The sequence below is a fragment of the Patella vulgata genome, chromosome 6 (assembly GCF_932274485.2).
Source record: "Patella vulgata chromosome 6, xgPatVulg1.2, whole genome shotgun sequence".
In the NCBI taxonomy this organism is placed as follows: domain Eukaryota; kingdom Metazoa; phylum Mollusca; class Gastropoda; family Patellidae; genus Patella; species Patella vulgata.
In genome coordinates, this window is record NC_065884.2 from 68,148,968 (window position 1) to 68,161,744 (window position 12,777).

Consider the following 12,777-nt stretch of genomic DNA (forward strand, 5'->3'; position numbering starts at 1 on the left):
TGGCATATGCCCCTCTTTATTAGCCCAGTCAGAGCAGATCGAACATCAAATCCCATAGCATTTCAATTCATATCCTATAGAAATGGGGCCAAGCATCTCCCACCCACAAAATATAAACTGGGACCCCCTCCTCCCTGCCCCCCCCTCCCAAAAAAAACCCCAACAAACATAGGCCTACATTTACAAAAAACAAATTTAACATGAAAAACAAAAAAAATTGACCCATTAAAAAAAAATTAAAAACCAACATACAAAAAACAAACTGTACCCCCCCCCCCCAAAAAAAAAAAAAGCCCTATATAACAAGCGTTATTTATATAAAAAAAAACAAAACAACAAATTAATTAGAAAAAAAAAAGCTCTATAGAGAATTACTATAGTAAAATACAATGTTATTCTATAGTATTTTTACTAAAGGGTGGGGGGGGACGTTTTATACGTGTACGATCTGAATTCTCTACCATTATTAAAATATTCAATATTTCTTATTAAGTCTTCTTTGAGCTTCCGTAAGGGAATTTTTGTTGCCCATAAACGACCATTTTCATTGGTTCAAGCAATCACGTCAATAGGGGTCATAAGTTCATGTATCATTACAGCGTGGCGTGATAAAAGCCGAGATGTAAATACACCGTTACTTCTGTGCTTAAATGGAGTCACATTGAATTGAAGACAAGATTCGACTGATCTAGCATCGAATTGTATTGAATATTTGGTTCGTTTACACAAAAGATGAGTTTTCCCACATTTAGAAGCGTTTTAAGCAATAAGGTGGGTTTTATATTATATCTCTAGAATTAAATTTATGTGCATTCATAATTATTACTGACATGTCATTGGGCCCTATTTCACTTCAGTATTTGTTGTCTTTGACCGTATTCAACAAAATTGGTCATTAATGACTCAAAATCAAAATTAACCGAGTTTAATTAAGTAGCGCTTATAAATTCGGAATACTCGCCACGTGGGCACGCATAGATTGTAACACGTTATATTTATGTATTTTAATTTGTTCATTCATATGGATCAAGTAATTGTACGGTATTTAAAATTAACTTATTTAAATAAAATTAAATGTCCATCCCTGATTAAGTGATTTGATTAATAGGCCAAAGTTAAAGTAGGCTAATGATAAATAAATAATAGGCTACACCAATTCTAAAATTTTAAAATATCCTAATATGTAATAGCATTTTTTGGTTTAAAAAAATATATCAGTCACCAATCCAAACATGGCTCATACCATATGAATTCATTATGGCTGAATATGGTGGAAATTTATTACCTGCATGCAACTTTCCAGATAAGTTAAATCTAAAAATTCCTTTTTATAAAAACCTGTATGCCAACTGGTATACAATCTACACAACGCATATAAAGAACATTGCCCACACTGAAAATCAAATTATTTGGAATAATACAAATATAAAGATTAATAATAAAACTATATTTTTAAACTTTCTTTTTAACAATAATATTCGGTACGTTAGTGAATATTTTGATAAAATAAATAAGATCGATAATCAATATTTAGAAAAACATCAATTTATCTTAAAAGGAATAGAAAAGTGTATCTTGCAGTATGTACAGGAAGCGAGCGAGTTTGAAAGTGCGGTACATACAAATTTTAATTGTAATAGAACTCCCTTGGAAGATATAAATACTAATTTTTACAAAATATATAATACCCATTTTCACAACGTAAACTTAAAAAATATTTATGATAGCCGAATACAAGCAAAGTTCAGCAGGCCAAAAGCCATTAAAGAATGGGAACACATTCTAGATACCGAGTTAAGTGATTTAGACGTAGAAAATATATTCAAAATAATAAACACTGTATGTCTTAGTACAAAACTGAGGAGTTTTGAATACAAATATCTCCATAGGATTATATTCACAAATGATAAATTATTCAAAATTAGAAAAGTTGATAACACACTCTGCACTTTCTGTGAATCTAATATAGAAAATGTAGAACATCTCTTTGTCCTTTGCCCATTTTCACAAATAATATGGAATCATCTTCATACTATCCTAGATCGTGGTAATATAAAGATAAATATAAAAACACATATAATACACCTTGGTCTAACTAACAAATCAAATTATATAAGTAATACTGAATGGATTTTCATTAATCATGTAATTATTTTAACTAAATTCTATATATATCGGGCTAAACTACGAAACGAAATGCTCAATATTAATAAGTATGAAAGCTTTTTAGTAGAGCATGCTAAAATGGAGATTGAGTTATCTCCAGAATTATACACAAATAAATGGAAATATCTTTTTAAGAATTAACAGATTGCCTCCATAACGATTCCCCATTGATGGATTTATGTACTTAGATCTGTGTATAGTAGGAACCCTGCGACTCACCATTTATATAGAATAATGTATTTTATCATTTAAGATATAAATGTACTTAATATATGCTTGTAGAAATCTGACGTAAATAAAAAAAAAAAAAAATAAAATTTTTTTTTTTTTAAAATAATTAGTAAAATACAATAGGGTGGGTACAAATTGAAACTGATCTAGATAAATTTAATTTATTGTAGGTATTGGATGCATAGGATATTAATTCTAAAACCGGAACTAATTATTTTGAAAAATAAATATTTCGACAGATCTTTATATAAAAAAATATTACACAGTTTACACATGTTAATTGTTATGGCAAATTTTTAAATCCAGACTTACCGGCCAAACTTATCATTTTACTGTATGGATATAATAATAATAAATTTTTTTAAAGAGACTGTCTGAATTAATCATTTTTAAATTGTTTTCATGGTATTTAGTGTAGATGGGTGGGAAGAAAAACTGAGGTCCCGTGTACACATTGGCGTGCACGTAAAAGATCCTTTGGCAGTTGGACTTCAAAATAAGAGTAGGCTGTAAATGTCCCTCATATATGGCCTACTCTTATATCAGATTCCAACTACCAATGGATCTTTTACGTGTACGCAAATGTGTACACAGGACCTTTCTTAAAAAGAATATTAGATGTATGTTTCATGCATTATGCAAGAGCGAAATCTGGCTATTGCAGGTCTTTCTTTAGGCCTGAAATGTTTTCTAAATTGTTAATTAGATATTTATTAATTTATCAAGATCATAATCAACTCTCGATGTCATCGCCAGCCTGCGATATTTACTGGATTAGGATACCATTTAGTGGATTTTAATACGTTTTGTGATAGATGAAACCCCGCCAGTTGACTCAATGACAGACCGTACGATTCAGTGCAGCTTGCACGTGCTAACCATTCGGCCATCCCCCCCCCCCCTTACCTAATGACCCTTTAATAAACATAATGATTTTGTTGTGTTTCAGAGTACACTCCTTACAGTTTGTACAAGATGGCTGGCAACCAAACCAAATGTTGTCAGGAAGAAGGTAGATACCAACATGGTATTACAGACATTGCAACCTGTCAACAACAGTTCACGACCTTTAGTTATTCTGTTCAGCTGGATGAACGCGAAAGAGCGTCACATTGCCAAATATGGTAATCTCTATGCCAGTGAAGGTTTCGATGTTTTAAGTCTTCGCGTCGGTCCTTTAGACGTACTTCGACCCCAAAAAGCTCAAGGTGCCGTTAGAAAAGTAATAAAGATTTTGGAGGAAAAGGAACAAAGAGATAAACCCCTGTTGATTCATGGCTTTTCAGTTGGGGGCTACGTTTGTGGCGAGATGTTGGTACAGTTTGAAAAAGAGGCCCCGAAACACGACAATATATGTAGAAGAATTCATGGACAAATCTTCGATAGTCCCGTCGACTTTGGAGGGGTTCCTCGAGGAATAGCAAACATCTTGGCTGATAATAAAATAGGAAGATCAATCATTGAATCAACAATTTCTGGTTACCTGAAAGTTTTCGAAAACGTTGTCACAAAACATTACTTGGCCTCGTCAGCGGCATTTCACGCTAACTTTCTGAAGTTGCCGTCGCTGATGCTGTACTCACGAGCTGATCCCATTGGTGTGGATAAAGATATAGAGGTCGTGGCCAATAAATGGAAAGCCCAGGGGAATCCTGTTACAACTAAATGCTGGGAAAATACACCCCATGTTAGTCATTTTCATCATCACCCCGACGAATATGTAGAAGCCATTTTAAAATTCGTGAAATCCGTCGGTTTGTCCGGCGAGGAACTACAGAGAGAAGACATCTTGAATGAACAAAGAATGAAGAGAGTTTCAGTTTAGATGAAAACTTTCAAAATGGTGTCTCTGTTATGTGTTATGTCAAGTTGAAAATGAGAAAAGATTTTTAATGAATTTTCGGGGGAAATATTATTTGTAACTTATCCCCGTTGGCATGTTGAATCCACTCTTGATTAATTTTACACGCTTGGAAATAAGGCCCCCATCACTGATTTACACGTCAAGATATAAGGCACACATCACACAGATTTCAGGTTTAATCAGATGCAGTTCATCTGATACCTTGAGGAGTTGGGTGGTCTGGGATCTGAGTGGTCTAGTGGTTTAATGCGTGTGCATGAAGTCACAAGGATTGTCATTGAGTCAGGTGGCGTGGTTTCGATTCCCCACTTGTAAGTGACAAGGCGTAGAGTCACCCTCTAACTTCGTGGGTTTTCTCTGAGTCCTCAGAATTCCTCCCACTGCTAAAGACCCCTACGAGCAAGAGAATTATTGAAATAAAATTTTGCTCTCTCTGGCATAGATTTGTCTATTTCATTTGCACTGTTTTTAATAATAGGCACCGTTCACCGATTTAAGCCCGTACTTGTTTTCGTGGTATTTCAGCACGCTTTTTTGTCAGTGAAAAAGTTGGTTTAATGCAAATGTAATGGGACTGTTTCCATGGAAATACAGCAAAGACGCATACATGGAAACAAGCCTTGCACACTTGTAAATAAGACACATGTCAGGTTAGTTTGTCAGGCAGGGTCTCTCTGGTTCCTGTTAGTTTGTCAGGCATGGATTTGTTTATTTGCAGTGTTTCTATGGATGGTATTATTGATAAATGTCAGGTTCTAGTTCAAGAACAACTAGAACCATTAGATCCAGGCCTGTTGATATCGGTTAAACATGGAGACACTGGAATGAAGTTATATCAGTGTTTAAGATTTATTAATTTAATTCATACATAGATATCCCTGAACAATAAACTTGACAAGACGTTTTAATCCATGAGTAGATATCTTGACAACACAATTTAATGCATAGGTAGATATCTTTGAATAACAAATTGTTTATGAATTGCAATGTGACAAGGAGTAGGGTCGCCTGTCCAACCTTGTGGGTTTTCTCCGGGTCTTCAAGTTTTCTCCCACTGCTAAAGACCCCTACGCGCAAGCGAATTATTGAAATAAAATTGAACCATATTAGTCCCGAAATGACCTAGTTTGTGTCGAGTGGACGTTAAGCCCCATTTCTCTCTCCGTCTTATGAATTGAAATGCATGTTGTGGTAGTTACTGCCTGACTGAGTTGGAATCCATAGATAGTGAAAAAAAAAAGATAGCCAATCCTATATGACTTAAATACACTAGTGAACGTCATTATAAATTAGTTGAAAGTTTGTATAGGTATCAAAAGTGATAATTGGTTACCATGGTGAAATTGGATGATGTCAGCATCCATTTATATGTGATAATTGGTTACCATAGTCAAGTGTTTATGTTACCATAGTGAAGTGTTTATAGAAGTTGATAAGAACATACCCTGAAATCTGTGAAATTTAGCAATATGTTAAGATGCTACAATTAACAATTCAAGCATGTTCTTTTATCATTTGGGCTGCAATAATAATTTGAATTTAGATTGCCAAATAAGGTTTGTTTAAACATTTCCAAATAAAGTCTATTTAATTAACATTGGTGGTCACATGACCAATCACAAGATTTGTCTCAAATATTTTCAAGGATCTTGGAGATTAAAGGTTTAAGTTGGATTATTTGTTAAATATTGTTACAATATACCTGAAGTATTTTTACCTGTAACTTTATGTAGAAACAAAATCTTTTATTTACTGCACTGTATATCCATGTCTTAATAGTTTATTAAAGATGTATTATGTAAGACCTAAATATCTGGGCCCTTATTCACGAAAACTTAAACTAAGATACAATCGAAATTTTAAGAAATACTGCAATTCGATTGGCTGACCAGTAAAATCAATTTGCATATATCCAATGAAGTTGCAGTATTTCTTAAAATTTCGGTTGTAACTTAGTTTAAGTTTTCGTGAATAAGGGCCCTGCCTTTTGCAGGTCTTTTTTTCTAGCTTCAAATGTTATGTAAATGAATATTTTGACATTTATTCACATGACAAGCCTATAATCAACTCTCTAGATCATCGGATGGCCGAGATTTAAATGGATTTGAACGCCTGCAAGATTTTTAAATTTAACGATAAAATGAATAATCAAAACTTGTTATCAAATACAGTTACTATGGTAATAAACAATATATGCTACATCTTCAAACAGTGATAACTTCGACCAGGATAAAGTAATTTGAATGAAATTTTCAATATATTAATATTTCATTATCTATTTTTGAACTATTATAGCCATTTTTTTTATCTAAATCTTACATAATGCATCTTTTACTCCTTCACTTTGTTATTTTTGCATTCCATAGACAGAACTGTCTGACCCAGTACTTAAAATTATTTAATATATCTAATGAAAACTTTCCCAGATACCAAATTCTTGTGCATTTAATTTTTAATCTAGTTTTAAATCTAAGTCACTTGTAGTTATTGCATGTTATTGTTTGTATATATTAGATAGTAATACTATTTATATACGAAGGCAGATTGATTAAAATACAGATCTATATTTCGTGTCGTTTTTTTTTTATACATTCGATGGCCTCCACTACATGAAGATCAGAGGTTGTGTCAGGGCAGGATGGAGGGCCTGACAAGGACAGCTGTCTAGTCATTCGGATGAGACGAAAAAACGAGGTCCTGTGTATACATTGGAATGCACGTAAAAGATCCCTTGGCAGTTGGAATTCGATATAAGAGTAGGCGATAGTGCTGCTGCCCGGGCAAAATTTCCCTCATAGCACACTGTATGGCATATGCCCGTCTTCATTAGCCCAGGTTAGGATCAGAACAGTAGGACGTTAAACCCCATTTCATTTCATTTTGTGTCGGGGGTTATAAAAGCGGCCTTTGACCCTATGATGTCATGGGGTTTTTTTATTAACCAATCGCCGCCTAAATACAACTTTTGCTGTGATTTGTTTTCTATCGCTGCGATCGTTTACCCACAGTTCCGTGTACCAGACGACAAGAACTCAAACCAACACACCATTTCATTGGCTATTCCCTCACATCAACCAGAATGTGGGATATTTCAAAATTCTTCCAGATCCTAGTATAGTTAAGACAAAAAATGGGAAATTTTGCACTATAAAAAGTGTTTTAATCAGACTCTTAATTAGGTCACATCAATTTTAACTTTCGTTCTTCAGACACACCTACCAGATATTAAAAATTTAGCTTCTTATTTCTTCCGGAAAATTTGGCAGTTGGATGGCAGAATAGTTAGTGCGTTGTATCATAAGGTCTGTCAGTAAGTCAACTGGCGTGGTTTCGATTCCTCGGTGGTATGTGACAAGGAGTAGGGTCGCCTGTCCAACCTTGTGGATTTTCTCGGGGTCCTATGGGTTCCACCCACTGCTAAAAACTCCTACGCGCACTCTAATTATTGATATAAAATTGAACCATTTGTTAGTCCCGAAATGATCTAGTTGGTGTCGAGTGGACGTTAAATCCCATCCCTCTCTCTCTAGATATGTATGGTGTATGCCCTATACGAGCAGAACAGTAGGATGTTAAACCCCATTTCATTTCATTTTTTCATTAGCCCATTTCATTTCTTTATATATTGATATGGATAGTGATTTAGATGAGTAAAACTCATAACCAACGTTACATACATGTATCGTCTTGACTTTGATGTTCATAGACAGAAATGTGTTATCCTTCAATAGTTGACTGAGAGATGGCAGTTTGAAAACAGTAATGTCAAGTATGGATGATCATAATTTGAAATGAAATGAAATGAAAGGGGTTCAGCGTCCTGAAATCGCCCAAATCAAAACCACGCCACTTGACTTAATGACAGACAAAATATATACAAAAATTTATCAAATGAATTTCTGGTTATAAGGTTAATCTTTAGTTTGGGTGTTTGGATGGCCGAATGGTTAGAACGTGTGCGCTTTATCGTAAGGTCTGTCGATTCCCCGGTTGTACTTGGCAAGGAGTAGGGTCGCCTGTCCAACCTCGTGGGTTCTCTCCGGGTCCTCTGGTTTCCTCCCACTGCTAAAGACCCCTACACACAAGCGAATTATTGAAATAAAAATTGAAATAACCTAGTTTGTGTCAAGTGGAAGTTAAACCCCATTTCTCTGTCTCTCTTAATCTTTAGGTCAAGGTTGAGATATTTAGGTGGTTAAATTGGATCACTTATCATAAATCTGTTTTTAGAATGTTATTTCCTACTAGTGGACAGACCAAAGTTCAATCAAATCTTGACCTATTATTTAACTGTATCAAGTAAATATTATTGTTGTCCATTTTAGGCCTTCAGCCAAAATTTCTACATTGCTTAGAAACCGGATTCCACTACATGGTCCTCCCTACGAAACAAACTATGCATTTTTGGAAAGCTTATAACACCAGGAACACAAATCCAGAGAGTTCCAAGCCAAATGTGAGCAGATGAAAATTATAACAATTGTCGAGTAAATGCTATATTTATACTAACAATTGATAAGTTGACATAAAATTAAATATTGGCGAAAACACCCAATGCCTTCATCCTCGGCAAAGAATATTGGTTAAATTCTTATTTAAACCAAAATGCAGAAAACATAATGGACAAGGGAACATACAGAATTTTATAATAGAGAGTTGGACTGGCGGCTATATGGTACAAGAACCCGGAGAAAACCCACAAGGTTAGACAGGCGAACTCATCTGAGGAATCGGCTGCTCTGGGCGTGTCTTTAAAATGAAATGAAATGGGGTTTAATGGCCTACTATTCTGTTCCAACTGGGCTAAACGGCATTCAATGTGCTACGGCCGGGTTCTTTTACGTGCATGCCAATGTGTACATGTGACCTCTGTTTTTCCATCCCATCAGAACGACTATACACTTTCCTTGCCAGGCCCTCCGTCCTGCACCACTGAAAAGGGGGAACCCACATCGGAAAATCTCAATGAACTTTCACAACAAACACCAGATCGATCACAGGACCTCCTATTTAGTGAGTCAACGTCCTACTCACTGAGCCACCGTGACTCCCATATCTTTAAAATGGGAACATGTATTGAACATGTTGATAACATTTTGTAGATCATGAATAGTTGAATACACATCTTAATCTTATCAGTGACAGTAGAACGTGATAAACATTCATACATTATGATACATTATGGGAGATTAGATAATGAGTTGACAGTTCTCACTATAATAGTTAAAAACTAGATAATGTAAAGGTAATTTGCTGAAAATTTCATTCAAATTGATCCACTATGAACCGAGAACTAAGCGATTGAAATTTCCCCCTAGCCTCGGTCATAATTACTAAAGTCAGTACAATAAACAGCATAGTCTCGATTATCCATATAATCGTTAAATCGAGAAGGAAAGTTATGCAGTAAATCGACTCATAATCCACTAAAGATCACAGGCTAGCGATGCCATCTAGAGTTGATTATGGCCTGGATAGGTTAATTAATGTCTAATTAATAATTTAGATAACATTTAAGGCCTAAAGAAAGACCTGCAATAGGCAGATTTAGCTCTTGCATAATGTATGTCTAAGGTATGATTGTTATTGTAGCCGACAAGCAAGTTGATTGACTACTTAATTAACAAGTAATAATTAGCCTGTTGTAATTTAGCCGAAAGTAGATTGATTTATGATACCATAGTGGCCTGTTAATTGTTTTAAGATCTCTGATTCGTATCTTATCAGTGACAGTAGAATGTGATAAACGTTCGTACCATATCCCACTGACCCTCAAAATAATTTAAACACGTACAAACATTATCATCCCTTATCAATTTTTATTAAAAAAAAATTCTGATAAAATTGTAAGGGTCTCGGTCAATTTGAAGAAAATGCTGAATCCCCGGTTATTTCAACATATAATAGGGCATCTGCAAAGTTGATGCAGGGGTATAAAAGAACATGAGCAGATGAGTTGTCGAGAAACATATTGCCCGTTACAAAATTGAATGAAGTGGGGTTTGATGCCCTACATCCTAATAAGGATGGGAAGCCACAGTGGGTCGGTAAGTAAGACGTGGGATCACTAACCTGGAGATCCTGTGTTCAATCCTTGTGTAAGCCAACAATGTTTAAAGGGATTTTCCGGCAGAGTTTCCCCTTGTCATTGGTAGGGTACAGGACAGAGGGTCTGACAAGGGATAATGTATATTTATGTACACACTGGTGTGCATGTAAAAGATCCTTTGGCAGTTGGAATTTGATGTAAGAGTAGGCCACAGCGCTGCTGTCCAGGCAAAATTTCCCTCATATAGCACACTGCAGGAGCCCAGTAGGAGCAGAACAGTAGGACATTAAACCCTATTTCATTTCAGGATGGTGTCAAGCAGGTGTTGACTGACTTGTGTTGCCACCCTGACTCTATCTAGAGAGGTTTGATACATGGTAATAGTGTACACTGAATGGCAGTAGGACTAGGCCTGTTCATCAGTAGAGAGGTTTGATACATGCTAAGGTTGTACACCAACTGGCAGTAGGACCAGGCCTACTCGTCAATAGAGAGGATTGATACATGCTGGCAGTAGGACGACTCAGCGCAACTGTCATTGACGCTTGTGACCTTATTCGTTGCTATAAGTATATATGGAGTCACCACAAGGCGCAGACCCAAAAACACAAAGGCAGCTCTGTGAGAGAGAGATAAATGGGGTTTAACATCCACTAGACACAAACTAGGTCATTTCGGGACTAACGTATGGTTCAATTTTATTTAAATAATTCGCTTGCACGTAGGGGTCTTTAGCACTTGGAGGAAACCGGTTGACCAGGAGAAAACCCAAGAGGTTGGACAGGCTACCCTACTCCTTGTCACATACAACCGGGGAATCAAAACCACGCCAGTTGACTCAATGACAGACTTTATGATACAGCGTGCACACGCTAACCATTCAGCCATCCAACCCCCCTAGTAGCTCTGTACTCTTGAGATGACCAAATAGTAACATGCATTGAACATGTTAAAGACATCTGTAAACCAAGTATACTTAACATGATTACATACTTTAAGCTTATCATTGAGTCATTGACAACATAATACCAGGCCCATATCCTACTGACATCCCAATATATATAATCACGTACCATTTATCATACCCTATCGATTCTGATAAAAAACATCATTTATCAATATATTAAGAGAGAGAGAGAGAGAAATGGGGTTTAACGTCCACTCGACACAAACTAGGTCATTTCGGGACTAACATATGGTTTAATTTTATTTACATAATTCGCTTGCGCGTAGGGGTCTTTAGCAGTGGGAGGAAACCAGAGGACCCGGAGAAAACCCACGAGGTTGGACAGGCAATATATTAATCTGAGTTTACTAAACCCAGTTCAAGAGTACAGGTTTTTTGGGAGGACAATCTGATTATAATACAGATTTATATTTCGTTTCGTTTTTTATACTTTCGATGGCCTCTACTACATGAAGATCTGACAAGTTATAGCGATAGGTTCTGTCAGAGGTCATACGAGCGGCTTTTGACCCTATGACGTCAGACATTTGATTAACCAATCAGCATTGATGTTACTAGTGGATTACCCACAGTTCCGTACAAAACACGCCTAAAGCTCGCCCTAACAGACAGTTTCATTGGCTAATAGCTTGCATCATTCAGAACACTCAATGATAACTCTTCCAGGTCCTAGCATGGTAAAGACAAGTAAAACGAAAATTTGAACTATAAAAACGAAATGAAATAGGGTCTGTGTTTTAATCAGATTGTTGGGGGGGTGGGGGGTGGGGCTGCATTAATTGTGTACTGCATTGAAAGCAAGTTTTTATGTCCTGATAGAAGATGCCCAGCACAATTTTATTCTTCTTCTTGCTTCTTGTGTTACTAGTTGAAATCTATTTGATGTGTTGCTTTTCATGTCTAAGTGCGGGGAGAGTCATGAGAGTGTTGACACAAACTAGCTAATTTGAGGATTAACATGGTACAATCTTATTTCACTAATTTGTTTGCAAGTTTGGTTTCTTAGCAGTGGGAGGAAAAACAGGGTTGAACAGGTGACCCTACTCCTTAGGTTCAAAACCAAGCCACTTGACTCAATCACAGACCTTATGAGAGAGAGAGAGAGAGGTCATTTCAGGACTAACACATGGTTCAATTTTATTTCAATACATCGCTTACGCGTAGGGGTCTATAGTAGTGGGAGAAAACCGGAGGACCCAGAGAAAACCCACGAGGTTGGACAGGCGACCCTACTCCTTGTCACATACAACCGGGAAATCAAAACCACGCCAGTTGACTCAATGACAAACCTTATGATACAGCGCACGCACACGTGCTAACCATTCGGCCATCCAACCCATATACAGATCTTATGATCAGAAGTACCTGTGTTAGACCACCCAACAGTCACTTTTCAAGTCTCTTCATCTTAATCAAAGATAGACTGGCTTCTTATAGAAAACATGTACATGTCTGGAATGGACACTATGCAAACCGTCTGACTCAACACCTCTTAGACCA

General features: G+C 36.3%; 1 protein-coding gene across 1 annotated transcript; it reads left to right on the forward strand.

Moving 5' to 3' along the window:
• Positions 1-566: 566 nt before the first annotated feature.
• Positions 567-6,827, forward strand: LOC126824094 (transmembrane protein 53). Its single transcript, XM_050553281.2, has 2 exons — positions 567-771; positions 3,347-6,827. Exons 1-2 carry the CDS (start codon positions 733-735, stop codon positions 4,220-4,222), a joined length of 915 nt encoding a protein of 304 aa, XP_050409238.1. The 5' UTR covers positions 567-732; the 3' UTR covers positions 4,223-6,827.
• The last annotated feature ends 5,950 nt before the right edge of the window (positions 6,828-12,777 follow it).

Bases quoted from the DNA above. Each gene is read 5' to 3' on its own strand.
- LOC126824094 (XM_050553281.2), top strand. From the start codon at position 733: ATGAGTTTTCCCACATTTAGAAGCGTTTTAAGCAATAAG. The intron at 772-3,346 runs GTGGGTTTTATA...GTTGTGTTTCAG, and splicing joins GAAGCGTTTTAAGCAATAAG to AGTACACTCCTTACAGTTTG.